The 21201-nt window shown below is 42.3% G+C and overlaps 1 protein-coding gene and 1 pseudogene across 2 annotated transcripts in view; one reads left to right on the top strand and one right to left on the bottom strand.

Annotated features, from left to right (window-relative positions):
* VWA3B (von Willebrand factor A domain containing 3B) overlaps window positions 1–21201 on the top strand; it is a 215020-nt gene that overhangs the window by 47606 nt on the left and 146213 nt on the right. Inside the window, exon 7 of the mRNA XM_082427390.1 lies at window positions 1785–1900. Coding sequence (XP_082283516.1) covers window positions 1785–1900 — 116 coding nt within the window. The remainder of the gene's footprint in view (window positions 1–1784; window positions 1901–21201) is intronic.
* On the bottom strand, window positions 1907–19558 carry LOC309644039 (protein mago nashi homolog 2 pseudogene; annotated as a pseudogene). Its single transcript has one exon. The product of its transcript is annotated as a protein mago nashi homolog 2 pseudogene (transcript).

The raw sequence follows: 21201 nt of genomic DNA, 5'->3' as shown, positions 1-21201 counted from the left end.
TTGTTTTCATGCCCTTGTGCTGCAGCAAGAGTCCCAGTAAAGCCTTGCCTGAATTTCTCGTCTGGCCTCTTTTATCAATTTCTATTGATTAAAGAGTCTGAGAACCCAGGTTGGTAACAATGGGACGAAGGAAACTGGGCATTTCTGTTTTGGAGGAAGCCCCTGCTTTCATTGTCCCAGTGTCACCTGAAACCCTTTAGAAATAGACAAGACTGAGGCCTTCTATGGCCCAGGGAAGGCCCACGACCTCTCCCGCCATCTGCCCATCCTTCTGTCCATCCCAGCTCGTGTTTCAGGATTCTTTTTGCGTCATGAGTGGCGATAGGCAGGGATGGTACTCTTGGGAGGCTGGAGGAGCATTACTCAGAGATCTCCTCTGCCATCTGAAAGAAATTTCCTGCTATTACTGATTTTTTGGTTTCCAGACAACTGGCTTTGAGGGTGCGATTTAGCCCATCATCACCTGGAACACTACACCAGTGCTTAAAAAAATGTTTTTTAATTGAAATATAGTTGATTTCCAATGGTGTGTTAGTTTCAGGTATACGGCAAAGTGATTCAGTTTTATACACATATATGTGTATGTATGTATACATGTGTATATATATATATTCTTTTTTAGATTCTTTTCCATTATAGATTATTACAAGATATTGAGTATAGTTCCCTGTGCTATACAGTAGGTCCTTGTTGGTTATCTATTTTATATACAATAGTGTACATATTTTAATCCCAAACTCCTAATTTATGCCTCCCCCCCTTACCCCTTTGGTCACTATAAGTTTGTCTTCTATGTCTATGAGTCTGTTTCTGTTTTGTAAATAAGTTCATTTGTATCTTTTTTTTAGATTCCACGTATAAGTGATATCGTATGATATTTGTCTTTGTCTGGTTTACTTCGTATGATAATCTCTAGGTCCATCCATGTTGCTGCAAATGGCATTATTTCATTCTTTTTTATGGCTGAGGAATATTCCATTGTATGTATGTGCCACATCTTCTTTATCCATTCATCTGTCAGTGGACATTTAGGTTGCTTCCATATCTTGATTGTTGTGAATAGTGCTGCTATGAACATTGGTACGTGAGCGCTTTTTTAGCTTCAAGCTGCTCATGAATGCCCTGGGGATCTTGTTAAAGTGCATATTCTGCCTCGGCAGATCCAGGTGGGGCTGCGGGGAATGTGCATCCCTAGCCAGCTCCCAGGTACTGCTGCTGCTGCTAGGACCACACTTGGAAGGGTCGCCTTAGAAACGTGCCCACACTGAGTTCTTTTCATTAGTGCTGATGCTCAGGTCCTGGGGAAGTGTGCATTTGCCAAGTGGACGTTGACTGAAGCCCATCAGCAGTGGGCAGATGAGCCAACGCTGCCTCTTGTCACCAGCTTTCAGCAGTGAACCCGCAGGGCTCTGGGCACTGTTGGGCCCCTCATTAGCCTCTGGGCTTGTCAAAACTGTGTTTACATGACTGAACCCTGGGAACAAAAGAATAAGTCTAAGCACAGGGTATCATTTTTCCAGGGCTGATAAACCGTTTGGTTGAGCTCAGTATCCTCTAATGAACAGAAGAGTCATCAGTTAAAATCCCAATGGCTCCTCGATTCTCTGGTGTCCTCCACCTTCCTGTCTTTTGTTTGTGGGAATTGACAAGGCACAGGGGAAAGCAGTGAACACTTGGAAGATGCTTAGCACCACAGCAGAGCAAGTTCACAGTCTTGGGAGAATGAATAGTAATGCGCAGATACCACTTACTAGCCTAATGTGGCATATCTCTTCCTGTTTCAGATTCCATGCATTTGCAGAGAGAACAGAGTGCGTGGAACTTCCTGCCTTCCCCATTAAGGATGGTGACAGTGTAATTACTTGGAATTCAAGGAAGCTGAAAGGAAAACTCCCTCCAGGTACCTGGGATGGAAAAGAAACAGTGTACTTTATGTCTTAATAACTTCAGATGATCCCTAGCCTTAGCACTAGGGCAGGACTCACTGTATCTTTTGTATTATTCATGTGGTGCAAGGGCAGAGTTCATGGATGTTAATGGGGAATTTGGCAGCCTGGCAACCAGGCATAAGTGTATGACCTAGGGAAGTGGCCTCAGTGAGATGTGTTTCCTAACTTGGGAAACTTCTGGAGACGTGGCCCCGGGCGTGTCAGTGCACTCTTAGTGCTTGGCAAGGCAGAGCTGCTCTGTTGCCCAGGTTGGCTGGAAGCTGTAGCGAGGATGCCCTCACTTCTTGTGGGTTTTCTGCTGCCTCCCCATCAGTGATGGCGGTGTTTCTAGATGCACGTGAGGGATGGACCTGCCTCCTGTGAGGGCCAAGGCCACACAGGAACCTCTATGGAGGCTGAATGAACTTCCCCTTTCATTCAAAGGATGTGATCAGAGACTTTAACAGGCGTAGAGAATAAGGTCAGGAAATCAGTGAGAAGTAGTACTGTGATTCGGGAAACCAGGACTAGAAGGTTCCTCAGAAAGCAGGAGGTGGGAGTTTCTTTGGGGAGCTTATGAAATTGCCAAGTGCCAAATACACTGAGTAAACGCCGTGGAGAAGAGCAGGGAAGGCAGCTCCTGTGGGACTGTGGCATGCTGCAGCACAGGGGTAGTTAGAAGTCTGAGAAAGCCCATCCCCACCTCCACCTTGCTGCTCATTTGTACTAATCAACAGAAGGCTTTCTAGCTTCAAACAAGGCAGGAATTACTCTTTGGGGGTTGTTTGGGGCTGGGGGAGAAGCTGCAGGGTACACGTGCTTGTAAGTTTCCTCTGTTTACATAACAGTGTTGCAAAGGCTCCTGGGAGAAGGGCCCTGGGACTGGGTAGGAGGCACTTGCAATCCCGGTCTAGGGGGTCAGGTGGAGACCCAGGCAGGGGGTTGAATCACAGAGTGTGTCCTAGACACACACTTTGTGGATTCAGATTCTTAGTGCCCCAAAGCAGAGCTGGGGAGAGGTTCCCATCGAGCTCGTCAGGGCCGCTGCCTTAGGTAACTTACAGCTTTGCTCTGATGGTGAGGTGGACATCTCCAGGGAATTTGAGAAAATGTCAATTGATAAGCAAGATTGATGGTAATCTAAGAAAAAAAATTATTTAGGATGTATGCTGTGCCTTTGGAAGTAATTTACAAGATTAAGCCTAGTGGGCAATGAATCAATGAAGGTAAAGAATGTGAGATGTCACCAGCTCCCCAAGGTGTGCCAATGTCCATAAATGGGGTTTAATTTGGGCCTATGTGTTCCTTGGCAACTTAGTTATAGAGGGAAGCATGTCTGGCTGCATAGCTTACATTTTCAACAACTACCATCTTTCCAACCCTTGTGAAGCATACAAATCAAATTACAGATAAAAACATTTTTCTTAGAGTGAAATGCTCAGAGCGTGGCCTGCAGTTCTAATGCCATTTCAGTGATCACATGTTCTGAATTTAGGAAGAGTGTCCCAGATCCTAAATATGGGATCTTGTCTCCTCAATCCATCAGAATGTCCCAGAAATGCCAACATTTCAGAGCCTACCTCTCCCACTCAAAAACTGGCCAGAAATCCTTGAGACGATTTTTGTTTGGGAAATGTGTGGTTTTCAACCTCAGTCGGGGTCAGAGGCAGTTCTCCAATCTTTCCCTGATCAGTTTCCCCTCCCTGCTTCTCCATCATTTGTCTCAAGCATTTATCAGTATGAGTTTCCTCAGGCCCTCTCTAGCTTGGGAAGGGAGGGTGTCTCCTTGGGAGATAATTTTGCCTTCTGTGGTGTAGAAAAGACAGACTATCAAGTGAGGGGCTAGAGAAGCATTGCTCAGAGAAGTGAACTGGCAACTGAAAGAAATGTCCTACTGTTTCTAACATTGAGGTTTCTAGGTAATTGGCTTTTTAGCCTGTGAGTTACCATCACCTCATGTACCACATCAATGCAAAAAACCTCTGTAGTCAAAATAATAGTTTTAAAAATTGTTGTGAAATGTACGTAACATAAAATTTACCATTGTAGCCATTTCTAAGTGTTAAGTATATTCCCTAAATTCAGTAGTGAGGTGTCAGGTACATTCACCTTGCTGTGCAACCTGGTCTCCAGAACTCTCTCCATTTCGGAAAATTGAAACTCTGTACCCATTAAACAACTTCCCATTTGTCCCTCCCCACAGCCCTCAGCACTTAACATTCTACTTTCTGTCTCTGAATCTGACTGCTCTAGATACCCCATATAAGTGGAGTCATACAATATTTGTCATTCTGTGACTGGCTTATTTTGTTTAGCATAATGTTCTCAAGGTTCATCCATGTCATAGCATGAGTCAGAATTTCCTTCCTTTTAAGGGCTGAATAATATTCTGCGGTGTGTGTGTGTGTGTGTGTGTGTGTGTGTGTGTGTGTGTGTATATGTAGGGTGCAATATCTCATACTACCTCATGACATGATCCCAGCCATCCACATCTCCTGAAGCAAATCTCTGTTTCTAGAAAGGAATGGCTTCTCACCTGCACGAGGGCGGGGCTGGATCACTGGCTTGCACCGGGATCCCAGGACGTTGGCAGCACTTGGCTGGGTGGGTCATAATCTCAGGCTCCCAGGAGTTGAGTTCATGAACCTGGGCACTGAGTAGACTTCTCCCCTTTCCCTTCCAAGGATGACTTTCTGCCTTAGAGATTCTGCTTTCTTCCGGCGCAGGCTCCATCCCATGTAGGAATGCTCCATCAGCCTCGGATGGATTCCCCTCACTGCGGGGAGCAGGATCTGTGATTTAGATGTAAGAAGCATGGGGGATTTAATAGGGCAGGTGACGCTGACCTGAAGCTGTAGCTCTACACTTTTCCTCCTCATAGCCATCCTTCCCCTTGGCTTTCCGCCCACAGTTGGCTGGGTCCCTGCTCATGTTTATATTCACGGGGCGTACAGCAGGGGGGTGGCTGCTCTGTTGTGTAGCCAGCACCTTCCACGTAGGTGTCCTTGCCTCTTTCTCTGTTTAACTACTCTCTTTGACTATTGACCGGGGAGGGGAAAGGGTACCAACAGAGCCTAGATTGCTGTGGGACCAGAGTGATGATGCTACCTTCTGGAGCTCCGCTGTGCCACCCAGTCCCCTGAAGTCTGGCTTTCCTTCCCTGTTAATGAGTGTGGGTTCTCTTCACAGTCTCTGTGTACTGTGAAATATTCATCTCACTTATAAGCAAAATAAAACAGAGGCATGTTGACCTTTCCTGAACTCCAGGCATTTTTCCTTGGAAAAGATTTCTCTCCAGGACTGAGCAACGCTTTGCCCATTCTTGCCCTGGGTATGGGCTCTCCCTCCCCCACAGTCTCCTAGCAGTCTCTGACCGCAGGTTAAGGGGTAGGCCTGATGGGCAGGTAGCGGGGGTCTCCTTGTCTTGGCACCTGGCTTGTAGGGATCTGTGGACAGTGCGCCTGCCTATCTTCCTGAAGTCTTTAAACATGGTGTTACTGAATGCAAGTTCATGTGCCTGATCCATAGTGAGGCCAAACAGTACAGAAATGTCAGAGTTTTGAGTAGAGAAAGGTTTACTGCAGGGACACACAAGGAGATGGGTGGCTTGTGCCCAGAAAAACCCCGAACTCCTTGAAGGGTTTCAGCAAAGCACTTTTAAAGGCCAGGTGAGGGAGGGGTGTGGTTGGTTGTTGCAGACTTCTTGGTGTTGGATTCCTTTGCTCTTGCAGCTGTCCACATAGGTCAGGTCACGATGTTCCTGTAAACCTCCAACAAGACAAATGTTATTCTCTGTTCTGCAGCTTTTTATCTCTGTATGAATGGACTCTGAAAGGTCAGAGCCCTGAGAGTAGGCTATCCTGTATACTTCAGGCTATAGGCAACATTCTTTTACAAAAGGTGCAGAGCCAGCACGATTAAGCACAAGCAACAAAGCACAAAGGGTTAAAGTAAAAGGAACAGATCTAACATGGAGTCAGATTCGTTCTTCCCTATTACAGTGGCAGCCGGGGCTTGGCTGCAGTGATGGTCTTCATCTGTCCCGTCTAGTAGAGCTTTGGCTGCTGCTGCCGCTGCCGCTGAAATAGTGCTTCTTTCCTCAGAGTCTGAAATAGTGGCCTGAAAATCATCTTCTACACCCCTCTATTTCTGGGTCTTCTCAGGGAGTCAGGGAAACTAATCATTTAAGCAAACTCCAACAAGTGGCCTTTTTGCTGATTGCTTTGTGTCTGATCAGGACTTAAAAGTATTCTGTGATAGTCTTTGAAACTCGGTTTCATCCCAGGCCACCGGTGTTCCCCAAGTCAGCAGTGACTTCTGAGAGGCCACACCCCTCAGCACTCCAGTTCCTCCTGGGTTACAGCCATCCACTGGAGATGAACTGGCTCTGGTGTAATGGTTTGTGGGGGGACACTGCCCACTGCTCCTGGCAGGCTCAAGTGAGGCCCCCTAAGTGGCAGATATGAATGTCTGGTCACAAAAACAAGTCCAGCCAGACACTTTCTTTGATTTCTAGAATTCAGTTTAATTTTTGATTCCAGTGCCCTTCTATCCCAGTGGATTGGGGGGAAATTAACCCCAGTCGTTCCCAGGGACTCCTCCTGAGCTTTTCCCAAAGCTTGGAGATCCTAGGCAGTGCTAAGGCATCGGGAGGGGTCTCTAGTAATTAGACATCTCTTCCTGCAAACCGCCCTATAAATACCCATTGTCCCTGTCTCATGGCCACTCCAGGTTGAGCGGTTCTCTGCTGCTCCCATGCTGGCTTTGGATGTGGGAGTCGTTTGCAGACTCTGCCCCACCCTCGTTCACCCTGCGCCTTCCTCCCAAGGTGCTGCAAAGACACGGAGCCAGTTCCCACCCTCTCCTGGGATGCTCTCCTCCTCTCCCACAAGCCAAGGGGAACCTCCTTCTAATCTGGGATGACTCCTCTTTACCTCCTGCTTCTTAACGCTGCCTGCTCTGTAAACCCCAGCGCCTCTCCTCAGGGGTTAGGCTTAAAAAGAAAAAGCCAGAATGTCTTGCAACCTATTTCATCTTTCTGCTCTGCCTTCTTTGGGGCAAGGAGAATGGCTGCTTGAATGTGGAGGGAGTGGGTGGGGAAGAGAAAGTATAGGGAGAACAGATTACCATCAAAAATATGATCCAACGACACGCATAAATACAACCTTTTTTATAAGAGTGAAACCCTAACCCCAGGATGTGTTTTCTGTGGAGGTAGATAATATAACTAGTTACTTTGTTTTTTGATTTTATAAAATAACTTCAGGAATCAATGCTGGAGAATGGAAAATGGAGAGTTTGTGTGCTATTAAGTTGGTGCCACATGTAGCTTTGGAGCTGCTCTGTTAAATATGGGAGCCACTGACCACATGTGGCTACTGAGCCCTGAAATGTGAGTCCAATTTGAGATGTGCTGTAAGTATAAAATACACCCTGGATTTCAAAGACTGAGTGAGGAAAAGATGTAAATTATGACATGAATAGTTTTTAATATAGATTATATGTGAAAATGATAATATGAACATATGGGTTACATCAAATATATTAATAAAATTAAGTTTTTTCTAAGATTTGGCTACTAGAAAATTGGAAATTATACATGTGGTTCACCTACTATTGAATTAGTATTGGATAGCGCTGCTCTAGAGCCATGCTAGCTGCCCCGTCGATTAAGTAGCTATGTAACTTTGGGAAAGTCATTTAACCTTTCTGCTTCCTTTCCTCATCTATAAAATGGGAATAATAGATTGTTATTATTATATTATATTATATTATGCTATATTATATTATATTAGTTGTGTTAAATGATGAGGAGACAGAGAGGAATAAGGCACTGTCCTATGTTCAATGAACTCAAATGCAGTAAAATCAAGAGCCTGGGCTTTGGAGTCAGGCCTGGGTTTGGATTTGTCACTTAGCTGTGTGATCGTGGTTAAGGTACTTAACTAATCTGAGCTTTAGCTTTCTTATTTATGAATGGGGATGATGATGTTTACCTTATTGGTTGTTAGGAATATATATATATATATATATATATATGCGTGTGTGTATATATGTGTATATGTGTGTATACACTGTATGAAACGCTGTGTATACACACACACACACACACACACACACACACACACACACACACACAGTGTTTTATGTAGTACCTGGCACATAGTTAGCCAGTCAATAATTATAACTGCTGTTATTGCCATGACCAGTGGGTTACCCTATTGTTATTACCACTAGGTAAGCAACTTAAAGACTAAGTTTTTTTATCACCTTTACTTTTCTTCTGTCATCCCAATTCTCATGTTTGTTTTAGTTTTAGTTCTGCTGTTAAGTACATTCTGTTCTCACTTGTAGTCCATCTCCTTTGGTTTCCCCAGCCACCTCTTGGTTGGCTAAAATTTATCTTCTAATAGTTTCCTCAAGGAGGGAATCAGAGGAACAATAGTCCCAGGGTTTCCACATGTTCTTTTCTACGTCTTTATACTTAAAGGACAACTTGGCTGGATAGAAAGCCCTTGGCTCACTTTTTGTTGGTCTTGTGTGTGTTATGGGTTGTGCTGCGGTGTCTTCTCATAGTGTGTGCTGCCGAGAAGAAATCCAAGGCCAACTGGATTTTTTTCTTTTGTAAGTGACTTTATCTTTTTGCCTGGTTGCTCAGAGGTTTCTTTTATTCCACCAGCTTTATTGAGTTAAAATTGACATATAGTATTGTGAAAATTTAAGGTGTACAATGGGATGAGGTAATACACATATATATATTGTGAAATGATTATCACAATAAGCTTAGCTAACGCATCCATCACCTCACATAATTACATTTTTTTGTGTGTGGTGGGAACATTCAATTAGCAACCTTCAAGTGTATAATACTGTATTGTTAAATATAGTCACCACGCTGTACATTAGATCCCCAGGACTTATTCATCTAATAACTGAAAGTTTGCACCCTTTGACCAATTTCTCCCCATTTCTCTCAGCCCCAGCCCCTGGCAATGACTATTCTACTCTCTCTTTCTATAAGTTTGGCTTTTTTTGTTTCCACATGTACGTGAGATCATACAGTATTTGTCTTTCTCTATCTGACTTATTTCACTTAGCATAATGCCCTCAAGGTCCATCCATGTTGTTGCAAATGACAGGATTTCCTTCTTTCTCATGGATGAGTAATATTGCATTGATATACTTCAAATTTTTATACCCATAAAAAATTTATAAAATCACATTTTCTTTATCCATTCATCTGTCAGTGGATGCTTCAGTTACTTCCATGTCTTGAATATTGTAGATAATTCTGGAATGGACATGGGAGTGTAGATATCTCTTCAAAATAGTGATTTCATTTCCTTTCTCTATATACCCAGAAGTGGGATTGCTGGATCATATGGTAGTTCTATTTTCAATTTTTTTTAGGAACCTCCATCCTGTTTTCCATAGTGGCTTCACCAATTTACATTTCACACCAACAGTGCACAAAGGTTCCCTTTTCTCTACCTCCACACCAACACTGTTGTCTCTTGTCTTTTTGATAATAGCCATTCTAACAGGTGTGCGGGGATATCTTTTGCATTTCCCTGGTAATTAGTGATGTTGAGCACCTTTCCATATATCTGTTGGCCATTTGTATGCCTTTTCTTGAAAAATATCTATTCAAATCCTTTGTCCATTTTAATTGGATTGTTTGTATTTTGCTATTAAGTTGTATGAGTTCCTTATATATTTTGCATATTAACTTCCTCTAAGATAGATGGCTTGTAAATATTTACTTCCATTCTGTAAGTTGCCTTTTATTTTGCTGATTGTTTCTTTTGCTGTGCAGAAGATTTTTAGTTTGATGTAGCCCCACTTGTTTATTTTTGCTTTTGTTGCTTGCTCTATTGGTGTCATATCCAAAAAATTGTTGCCAAAACCAGTATCAAGGAGCTTTCCCCCTATGTTTTCTTCTAGTATTTTACAGTTTCAAGTCTTATGTTTAAGTCTTTAATCTGTTTCAAGTTAATTTGGTAAGTGATATAATATAGGCGTCCAATTTCATTCTTCCACATGTGCATATTCAGTTTTTCCAACACCATTTATTGAAGAGACTATAATTTTTCTATTGAGGATTCTTGGCTCCCTTGTCAGGTATTAGTTGACTGTATATGCATGGGTTTATTTCTGGGTTCTTTATTCAGTTCCATTGGTCTGTGTGTCACTTTTATGCCAGTACCATATTGTTTTGATTACTATTCTGTTGTAATAGAGCTTAAAATCAGGAATCATGATGCCTCCAGCTTTGTTCTTACTTCCCAAGATTGCTTTGGATATTCAGGGTCTTATGTGGTTCCATATGAATTTGAGGATTGTTTTTTTCTATTTCTGTGAAAAATGCCTTTGGAATTTTTTTAAATTAATTAATTAGTTAATTAATTTAATTTTTGGCTGCGTTGGGTCTTCGTTGCTACTCACGGGCTTTCTCTAGTTGCAGCGAGCGGGGGCTACTCTTCATTGCAGTGCATGGGCTTCTCATTGCGGTGGCTTCTCTTTTTGGGAGCACAGGCTCTAGGCGTGCGGGCTTCAGTAGTTGTGGCACACGGGCTCAGTAGTTGTGGCTCGTGGGCTCTAGAGCGCAGGCTCAGTAGTTGTGGCGCACGGGCTTAGTTGCTCTGCGGCATGTGGGATCTTCCCGGACCAGGGCTAGAACCCCTGTCCCCTACATTGGCAGGCGGATTCTTAACCACTGTGCCACCAGGGAAGCCCCCTTTAGAATTTTAATAGGAATTGCCTTGAATCTATAGATGGCTTTGGGTAATATAGACATTTTAACAATATTAATTATTCTGATTCACAAACAAGAGATATTTTTCCATTTATTTGTGTCTTCATCAATTTATTTTATCAATGTCTTGTAATTTGTCAGTATACAGATCTTTCAACATCTTGGTTAAATTTGTTTCTAAGTATTTTATTATTTTTGATGCTATTATAAGTGGTATTGTTTTCTTTATATCTTTTTCAGATAATTTGCTGTTAGTATATAGAAACACAACTGATTTTTGCCTGTTGATTTTGTATCCTGCAACTTTACTGAATTTGTTTATTAGTTCTAACAGGTTTTTTGGTGGAATTTTTAGGGTTTTCTATATATAAGATCATATCATCTGCAAACAGACTGTTTTACTTCTGCCTGTCTGATTTGGATGTTTTGTTTTTTTTTTCCTGACTGATTGCTCTTGCTAGGACTTCCAGTACTGTGCTGAATGGGAGTAGTGAGAGTGGAAACTCTTTTCTTGTTCCTGATCTTAGTGGGAAAGCTTTCAACCTTTCACCACTGAGTATGTTAGCTGTGAGTTTGTCATGTATGGTTTTTATTATGTTGAGGTATGTTCCTTCTGTACCCAGTTTCTTGAGAGTTCACTTCGTGTTCATTTATCACGGAAGAATGTTGAATTTTGTGAAATGCTTTTTCTGCATCTATTGAGAGAATCATGATTTGGTGTATCACATTTATTAATTTGTGTATGTTGAACAATCTTTGCATCCCAGGGATAAATCCTACTTGATCATGGTGTATGAACCTTTTAATGTGCTGTTAAATTTGGTTTGCTAGTATTCTGTTGAGAATTTTTGCATACATATTCATTAGTGATATTAGTCTATAGTGAACTTTTCTTGTAGTGTCATTGTTTGGCTTTGGCATAAGGGTAGAGCTGGCCTCATAAAATGAGCTTGGAAGTGCTCCCTCTTTTTCAATTTTTTGGGAGAGCTTGAGGAGGATTGGTATTAATTCTTAATCTGTTCAGATTTTCTTTCTTTTCTTTTTTTTTTTTACAATTTAGATTGGTTTAATCTTGAAATGTAATCCAATAAGACTAAAAACTAAACATTTCAGGTACTGTACCAAATAGTAAAATACTCGAAGGCCTTCAGCATCCTTCGACTGATTAAACATCAATAAGAGAACCTATTTTTGATGTGGTAAAAGAAATGTGTTCATCTCCAATTACAATTTCAACCTCCTGCCTGCCAGCCCTGTCAGAGGGAGGCCACAAAGCATCATCTTCTTTTGTAATTTACTGTCATCAATAATTCTCTTCAGTTCTTCCATTACACTCTTGTGTACATAAGCCTCCCTTCTGATCATGATGTCATTTTTATAATTGCTGTTGTTGGCGTATCTAAGTTTTCCATCTGGCCAAAACTCAAACTCCAGAAACTCGTATCCAAACTTGCCCTTGTGCCCTACATAGTAGCGTAGGTGGAAATCACTGGCCATAGCCATCCTTGTCCCTGAAAAGCCCACTGAAGGCCCAGCCGACATGCCTCCAGGCACCTGGCCCAGATTTTCTTTTTCTTCATGATTCAGTGTTGGTAGTTTCTATATTTCTAGGAATTTATCCATTCTTTTAGGTTATCCAATTTGTTGGCATGTGATTATTTATAATAGTCTCTTATGATCCTTTGTATTTCTATTGTGTCATATTTAGATTTCATTTCTAATTTTATTTGAGTCTTTGCTCTTTTTTGGGGGGTGGGGGGTGGGTCCATATGGTTTATTGAATGGATGGATGGAGAGAAAATGATGATGACGAGCAGCTGCCAACTCAAGAAAAAAACTCTTGGTTATTGAAGTCATCCAGGCACAGCAGAGGGACCAGGGCCAGCCTTCCCTGTCCACGGCTCTCCAAGGGCACTGCTGTCAGGACTCAGAGCCAGCCAAAGGGGACGCCAAGCCCCCAGTCACAGCGCTTTGCCCCTGATCGCTCATGCTGAGTGAACAGTTCTCCTGTGATGCTCTGAGCAGGCAGCAGGGAGCTCTTCACGTGGAGACCTCACTGTCCATTCTCTGCCCCACTGGTGTCCACGAACCATAGGAATCTTGGGGAGAAATACCAGCAATCCCAGATCCCAAGTCACCCCAAGGTCACTGACTCATGGGACTTCCTCAACAATCTCCAGATCTAAGGCTGACCTGTTATCTGGGAGCCAGACATGCCTCTTGGGGGCACCATGTTGCATCTGTGGATTCTACTAAGCAAAGGCACTGTCACAGGGTTTCCACCTCCCACCGAACTGATCGGAACTCGTTCCAGTGTGAGATCCAAATATAGATGTATTGACTGGTTTCTGCCAAGAGACTCCTTAACTTCAAAGACAAAGTGAACCCCTGCAGTCTGGGCGCTAGCCTGGTCACCATATCACAGGGGGGCCAGCAAAGGCCTGAGCTCTGAAGGGAATGGCAGGAGAAAAAAGATAGTGTGTGAAAGAAAGATCCAGGGTTTGGGAGGGACAGCTGGGCCCTTCAAACATGGAAAAATGTCTTTCAGTAACTCCTCTCCCTGCACTATCAATGACCAGGGCACAGGCAACCCATGATCACTGAGTCTTTGCTCTTTTTTTCTTAGTCTAGCTAAAGGTTTGTCAATTTTATCTTTTCAAAATACCATCTTAGTTTTGTTGATCTTTTCTATTGTTTTCCCTGTCTATATTTCATTTATTTCTGCTCTGATCTTTGTTACTTCTGCCATCTTTGGACTCATTTAGTTCTTTAGTTCCTTGAGGTGTAAAGTTAGGTCATTTTTCTGTGATCTTTCTTTTTATCTTTTAAATGTAGGTGCTGTTGCTATACACTTCCCTCTTAGAATGGCTTTTGCTGCACTCCATAAGTTTTGATATTTTTTTTTCTGTGTTTCCATTTCTATTTGTTTCAAGATATTTTTTGATTTCTCTTTTGATGTCTTCTTTGACTCATTTTTTGTTCAGGAGTGTGTTGTTTAATTTCCACACATTTGTGAATTTTCCATTTTCCTCCTTTGATTAATTTCTAGTTTCATACTGTTATGGTTGGAAAAGATACTTGGTATGATTTCAGTTTCCTTACATTTGCTAAGGCTTATTTTGTGACTTAATATATGCTCTATCCTGGAGAATGTTTCAGATGCAATTGAGAAGTATGTATATTCTGGTGCTGTTGGTGGTTTGTTCTGTACGCGCCTCAGGTCCATTTGGTCTGAGGAATAGTTCAAGTACAGTGTTTCCTTATTTACTTTCTTTCTGGGTGATGTAACCATTGTTGAATGTGGGGTATTGAAGTCCCCTACTATTATTGCATTGTTATCTATTTCTCCCTTCAGTTCTATTAATATTTGCTTTAAATATTTAGGTGCTTCAATGTTGGGTGCATATATATCTACAATTGTTATATCCTCTTAATGACTTGGTCCCTTTATCACTTGGTCCCTTTTTATATAGCGACCTTCTTTGTCTCTTGTGACCAGTTTTAATTGAAAGGCTATTTTATCTGATATAAGTATAGCCACTGCTGCTCTCCTTTGGTTACCATTTGCATGGAACATCTTTTTTCATCCCTTCACTTTCAACCTATGTGTGTCCTTAAAGCTAAAGTGAGTCTCCTATAGGCAGCATGTTGTTGTATGTTTTTTTTTATCCATTCAGCCACTTTGTGTCTTTCGATTGGAGAACTTAGTCCATTTACATTTAATGTAATTATTGATAGATAAGAACTTACTATTACCATTATCTTATTTTATGACTTTTTTAGTTATTTTGTTCCTTTCTTCCTCTCTTACTGTCTTCCTTTGTGATTTATTTTTTGTAGTGGTACGCTTTAATTCCTTTATCTTTATTTTTTGTGTAACTACTAAAGGTTTTTGTTGTATTTTTTGTATATGTGTGGCTACCACAAGGCTTACATAAAACATCTTGTAGATATAACAGTCTATTTTAAGCTGATAACAACTTACTTTCAATTGCATACAAAACCACTACTCTTTTACTCTCTCCTCCCCACATTTTATGCTATTGATCTTTTTAATCTTGTGCATCCATTAACAAATTATTGTAGCTTATATACTGTATATAATTATAGCTTATACATATTGTAGCTTATTTATTATTGTAGCTTATTATAGTTGTTTTTAATATTATTGTTTAACTTCTGTGCTAGAGATAAAAGTGATTTACACACCACCATTACAGTGTTTGGGTATTCTGAATTGAACTATATAATTACCTTTACCAGTGAGTTTTATACTTTTATGTATTTTTAAGTTGTTACTTAGCATCCTTTCATTTCAACTCCCTTTAGCATTTCTGTAAGGTAGATGTAGTGATGATGAACTTCCTTAGCTTTTGTTTGTCTGTGAAATTCTTTATCTCTCCTTCATTTCTGAAGGACAGTTTTGCTGGGTATAGTTTTCTTGGTTGGCAGTTTTTTGCTTTTAGCACTTTGAATATTTCATATCATCCCATTCCCTCATGGCCTGCAGACTTTCTGCAGAGAAATCTGCTTATAGCCTTATGGGGTTCCCTTGTTCATGATAAGTCATTTTTCTCTTGCTGCTTTCAAAATTTTCTCTTTGTCTTTGACTTTTTACATTTTGATGATAGTTTGTCTCAGAGTGATCTTCTTTGGGTTGGTCTTGCTTGGGATCCTTTGAGATTCTTCTACTTAGATGTCCATATCCCTTTCTAGATTTGGGAAGTTTTCAGCTATTATTTCTTTAAATAATCTTTCTGCCCCTTTCTGTCTTTTCCTTCTGGGACTCCTATGTTGTGAATATTCATTTGCTTGAAAGTGTCCCATAATTCATACAGGTTTTCTTCACTCTTTTTCATTCTTTTTCCTTTTTGTTCTTCTAATCGGCTAATTTCAAATGATCTGTCTTCAAGTTTTCTGATTCTGCTTCACCATCAAGTCTGTTGTTGAGGCTCTCTATTGAATTTTTCAGTTCTGACATTGTATTCTTCAGGTTTAGGATTTCTGTTTTGGTTCTTTTTTATGGTTTCTATTTCTTTATTAAACTCATTTTGTTCATGCATTGTTTTCCTGATTTTGTTTAGTTATCTGTGTTCTTGCATTTCACTGAGTTTCTTTAAGATGATTATTTTGAATTCTTTTTCAAGTAATCTGTAGATCTCCGTTTCTTTGGGGTCAGTTACTGGAACTTTATTAATTCCTTTGATGGTGTCATCTTTGCCTGATTCTTAATGATTCATGTAGCCTTGCACTGGTATCTGTACATTTGAAGAAGCATACACTTCTTCCAGTCTTTACAGACTGGTTTCCATAGGTAAAAACCTTCTCCTGTCTGTTCCCTGGGCTGATGGACTACCTCTGGAATCTCAGTTGTGCTGGGTTAGACCCAGTTATATGGCTATTGCTGGGTCTCTAGTGGGATCTTCAGTTGGCAGGCTTGTTATCAGGGGCTGGGACAGGTATGGATCCTGTCTGGTCTCTGGGTGAATGGGACTGCCTCCAGTACCTTGTTCAGTAGGGTGTTCTGGGATAAGGATCCTCTTCAGGTTCCACAGTTGGGTCCTTAGACAGCAGGTCTACTACTAGGTGTGCAGGGGGCATGGCTCCCACTAGATCCCTGGGAGGACTGATGCCTGGTCACTGGATGAGCCCCTAGGTGGGCAGGACTGGCCCTGGACCATGTCTGGGAGGGGCTGGAATGGGGCCCCAGGGTTGTTTGAGATTCTATAGCCATGTTTGAGGTCTGCAGACCTGGCCCTGGAGGCACAGATGCATATGTCTCCCACCAGGTCCCTGGGCAGGTTGGGCTCAGTGGTGTGGACTGAGGCTGGGAGGGCCTGGAACTGAGTATAGGTCCTTTTCAGAGTCTCTTGGAGCACAGACAGTAGTGTGCACTACTGGGTCCCTTGCTGGCAGGTCTGCTGGTGGACTGAAGCTGTGTTGAGGTTGGAGCCCAGTACAGGGCCCTTCTGGGGGTTCAGACTGGAGTGTCTCCCACTGGGGCCCTGGACCCTAAGGACTGCTGGCAGACGGAGGCTGTGAGGGGGTTAGAGGCAAGTATGGGGCCCTTTCTGGATCTCTGGGGATATAGACAGGTATGTCTCCTGCAGGATCCCTGTGCCAGCAAGACTGTGGACAATGGCTGGGATGGGCTGGACCCCAATTACAGGGCCTATTCAGAATCTACAGTCTGACTGAGTTTGGGGGCTTACCTCCAGGGGCTCCCAGACTGTGGCCAAGAGGGGCTGGAACTGGTTCACGGGCCAATTCAGGGTCCACAGCTGGGACCGAGGGCTGTATGTCTATTACCTGATGCTCGGGTGAACATGGCTCCTCCTGGGTCCTTTGGCATATGGTGCTGGAGACAGGACCAAGCCAAACAGGGCTGTAGTCAAGTCCTCAGGGGCACAAAGCTGTTTCTGTTTCTGTAGCGGGGAGCATAGTTGCTAAGTCAGCAGCATGGGGCAGACCTGCCTTCTCAAAACACCTCTCCTTGGTCTTGGACTTTACAATCTCCTACCTGGATCCCAAAGCTCCTATGAAGGCACTTTTGTCCGTGGGTGGATGCCAAATTATTGTTGTTGAGGCAGGGATATGATCAAGGGATATCTTATTCAGCCATTTTGCTCCAAAGGATTCTTTTTTTTAATCTTTAAATCCATTAAGTCCTAGGATATGTCTCAACGTTGACTGCTGTGGTTGATATTCCCTGGTATGTAGTGTGCCCTTTAATATGAACACCTAAGACTTCTATTTCAGGCAAGTTTCCTTGAATTATACTTTAAAATACTTCTTCTGCTCTGTTGTTTTATTTATTATTATATTTAAATTTAACAAACACTTGGACATTGCTTGGAATATGCCAGGCACTGTTCCAGCCTCTTATCAAATTTTAACCAACTTAAACTTCCTAACAGCCCTATGGAGTAGGTACTAACATTATCCTCATTTTAGTGATGGGGAAACCAAGAAAGAAAGTGGTTAAGAAACTTGTCCAAAGTTTGACATGAAGTCAAACACTTCATTTTCTTAACCATTGTGCCAGGTTGGTTTTCTTCTTTGGTGACTCACTTTATGTATAAAGTATGATAGCTCTCCTTTGACTGTCTCCTATTATTTTCTCTCTAATGTTTTAGAATACTTTATTTCTGCTTGTGTTCACCTTGTCTAGTTTCTTATAGTGAGTTCCAGCATATATTTTCTTTGTTGATATTCCACCATTTTCATCTTAATTTCTGTGATTTTTTTCTTCTTTCCTGACTTTTTCATATTTCATCTCTTCCTGTTGTCTTGCCATCACATTCTTGAGTTTTTGCATGTCTGCTTTGTTTTCTTCCTTCAAGGAGATGATGGCTTCGTATATTTTTAAATTCATGGTGAAATATTGGATCATAATTTTCATGTATTCCCTGATAACGTTTTTAGTGAGTGTTATTCATCTCTTGATAATTTTGCTGCTCTTTCCCTCATTTTTTTCTTATGTTCTTCTTTGGATGCTGTGTGCTGGCTTCCTCTTTATTATTCACCACTGAAAGTACACAAGATAGGTATCTGCTGGTGGTTCATATGGGAGATGGGGTGGGGAAGGGGATATGCTTCATGGCTAAAGGTACTCTTCTTTGCTGTTACTGAGAGTGGTTCCTGCAAATAAGTTTTCTCTGGGTGATAGTTTGTGATGCTCTCCCTCTTGCCTTTCTGAACCAAGTCAGCAGACCCCAACAGATAAATGGACGAAAGAAGTTAAATACAAAAATGTTCAATTTCACTACTGTTCACTACTAATTGACATTAATTTCTTTATCAAAGCAAATTCAGCTGGAAACAATGAGATATTATTTTATGCTAATTCAGGTTCAGTGAAATGGGTATTCCATATACACTGCTGATGTGACTTATATTGTCTTAAAACCTTTTTTGGAAAGCATTTCAGTGTGAGAGATTACCCCAAAATGTTTAATCATGTTGATCCAGTATTTTCACTACTAGAAATCTATCTCCCCCAGAAGTCTAAAGTACAGAAGGAAATACACCACCAAAAAAGATATTCACACCGTTCACTTATTAACCTTTTTTCTCCAGTGATGTATGTGGATTCCTTTGCAATATATCAATATTACATTCCTGTATGTGATGGGCTTGCCCTGGGCCATCTACTCTGCTTTGCCCTGTCGCACTCTACTCTTGATTGGTAATGACCTTTTGACATTCAATTTGTTTCTTTATCTGCCCTGTATATTTACTGTAGATGTGAAAAATGATGTTATCCGAATAAACCTTCATTTTGTGTATTGCTGGACTGGATATTCTAAGTGGTGAGCACGTATATTCTTGGTTTCTGTGCTGTCTTATTCAACACACACTTTTTCTACACACACACATGTGAGCACATGTATTCTTGGTTTCTGTGCTGTCTTATTCAACACATGCTTTTTCTCATAATATACACTGGCTTTTAAAGCTTTTTATTTTTTGCCCCCAATACATTTTCCTTTCTTCCTTTCTCTTTTTTCTTTTCTCCACTCCTCCCCTACCCTGTTTCTTAGTATAGAGTTGGGTAGGTCCAGTGATATGATTTGAAAGCAAATAAAAGACTGAGTTGTGAGGAGACCTTCAAGATGGCGGAGGAGTGAGACCTGGAGATCGCCCTCTTCCCCACAGATACATCAGAAATACATCTACATGTGGAACAACTCCTACAGAACACCTACTGAACGCTGGCAGAAGACCTCAGACTTCCCAAAAGGCAAGAAACTCCCCACGTACCTGGATAGGGCAAAAGAGAAAAGAAAAAACAGACAATAGAATAGGGATGGGACCTGCACCAGTGGGAGGGAGCTGTGAAGGAGGAGAAGTTTCCACACACTAGGGAGCCCCTTCACTGGAGGAGACAGGAGTGGCGGGGTGGGGGAAGCTTCGGAGCCACGAAGGAGAGCACAGCAAAGGGGTGCGGAGGGCAAAGCGGAGAGATTCCCGCACAGAGGATCGGTGCTGACCAGCACTTACCAGCCCGAGAGGCTTGTCTGCTCACCCGCCGGGGCGGGTGGGGGCTGGGAGCTGAGGCTCCGGCTTTGGAGGTCGGATCCCAGGGAGAGGACTGGGGTTGGCTGCGTGAACACAGCCTGAAGGGGCTAGTGCGACACAGCTAGCGGGGAGGGAGTCCGGGAAAAGGTCTGGAACTGCCGAGGAGGCAAGAGACCATAGTTTCAGGGTGCGCGAGGAGAGGGGATTCAGAGCACCGCCTAGATGAGCTCCAGAGATAGGCGCGAGCCGCGGCTATCAGCGCGGACCCCAGAGACAGGCATGAGACACTGCGGTTACTGCTGCAGCCACCAAGAAGCCTGTGTGCAAGCACAGGTCACTCTCCACACCGCCCCTCCCGGGAGCCTGTGCAGCCCGCCACTGCCAGGGTCCCGTGAACCAGGGACAACTTCCCCAGGAGAACGCACGGCGCGCCTCAGGCTGGTGCAATGTCATGCTGGCCTCTGCCGCCGCAGGCTGGCACCGCATTCCATACCCCTCCCTCCCCCCGACCTGAATGAGCCAGAGCCCCCTAATCAGCTGCTCCTTTAACCCCGTCCTGTCTGAGCAGAGAACAGATGCCCTCAGGTGACCTACATGCAGAGGCAGCGCCAAATCCAAAGCTGAACCCCGGGAGCTGTGCGAACAAACAAGAGAAAGGGAAATCTCTCCCAGCAGCCTCAGGAGCAGTGGATTAAATCTCCACAATCAACTTGATGTACCCTGCGTCTGTGGAATACCTGAATAGACAACGAATCATCCTAAATTGAGGTGGTGGACTTTGGGAGCAAGATATGACAAAGAAAGAAAACTACAGGCCAATATCACTGATGAACATAGATGCAAAAATCCTCAACAGAATACTAGCAAACAGAATTCAACAGCACATTAAAAGGATCATACACCATGATCAAGTGGGGTTTATCCCAGGAATGCAAGGATTCTTCAATATATGCAAATCAATCAATGTGATACAACATATTAACAAATTGAAGGAGGAAAACCATATGATCATCTCAAAAGATGCAGAAAAAGCTTTTCACAAAATTCAACAACCATTTATGATAAAAACCCTCCAGAAAGTAGGGATAGAGGGAACTTACCTCAACATAATAAAGGCCATATATGACAAACCCACAGCCAACATCGTTCTCAGTGGTCAAAAACTGAAACCATTTCCACTAAGATCAGGAACAAGACAAGGTTGCCCACTCTCACCACTATTATTTAACATAGTTTTGGAAGTTTTAGCCACAGCAATCAGAGAAGAAAAAGAAATAAAAGGAATCCAAATCGGAAAAGAAGAAGTAAAGCTGTCACTGTTTGCAGATGACTTGATACTATACATAGAGAATCCTAAAGATGCTACCAGAAAACTACTAGAGCTAATCAATGAATTTGGTATAGTAGCAGGATACAAAATTAATGCACAGAAATCTCTTGCATTCCCGTACACCAATAATGAAAAATCTGAAAGAGAAATTAAGGAAACCCTCCCAT

This window comes from Balaenoptera physalus (assembly GCF_965194825.1).
Source record: "Balaenoptera physalus genome assembly, chromosome: 15".
Taxonomy (NCBI): domain Eukaryota; kingdom Metazoa; phylum Chordata; class Mammalia; order Artiodactyla; family Balaenopteridae; genus Balaenoptera; species Balaenoptera physalus.
This window is presented reverse-complemented; position numbering and strand designations above follow the sequence as displayed.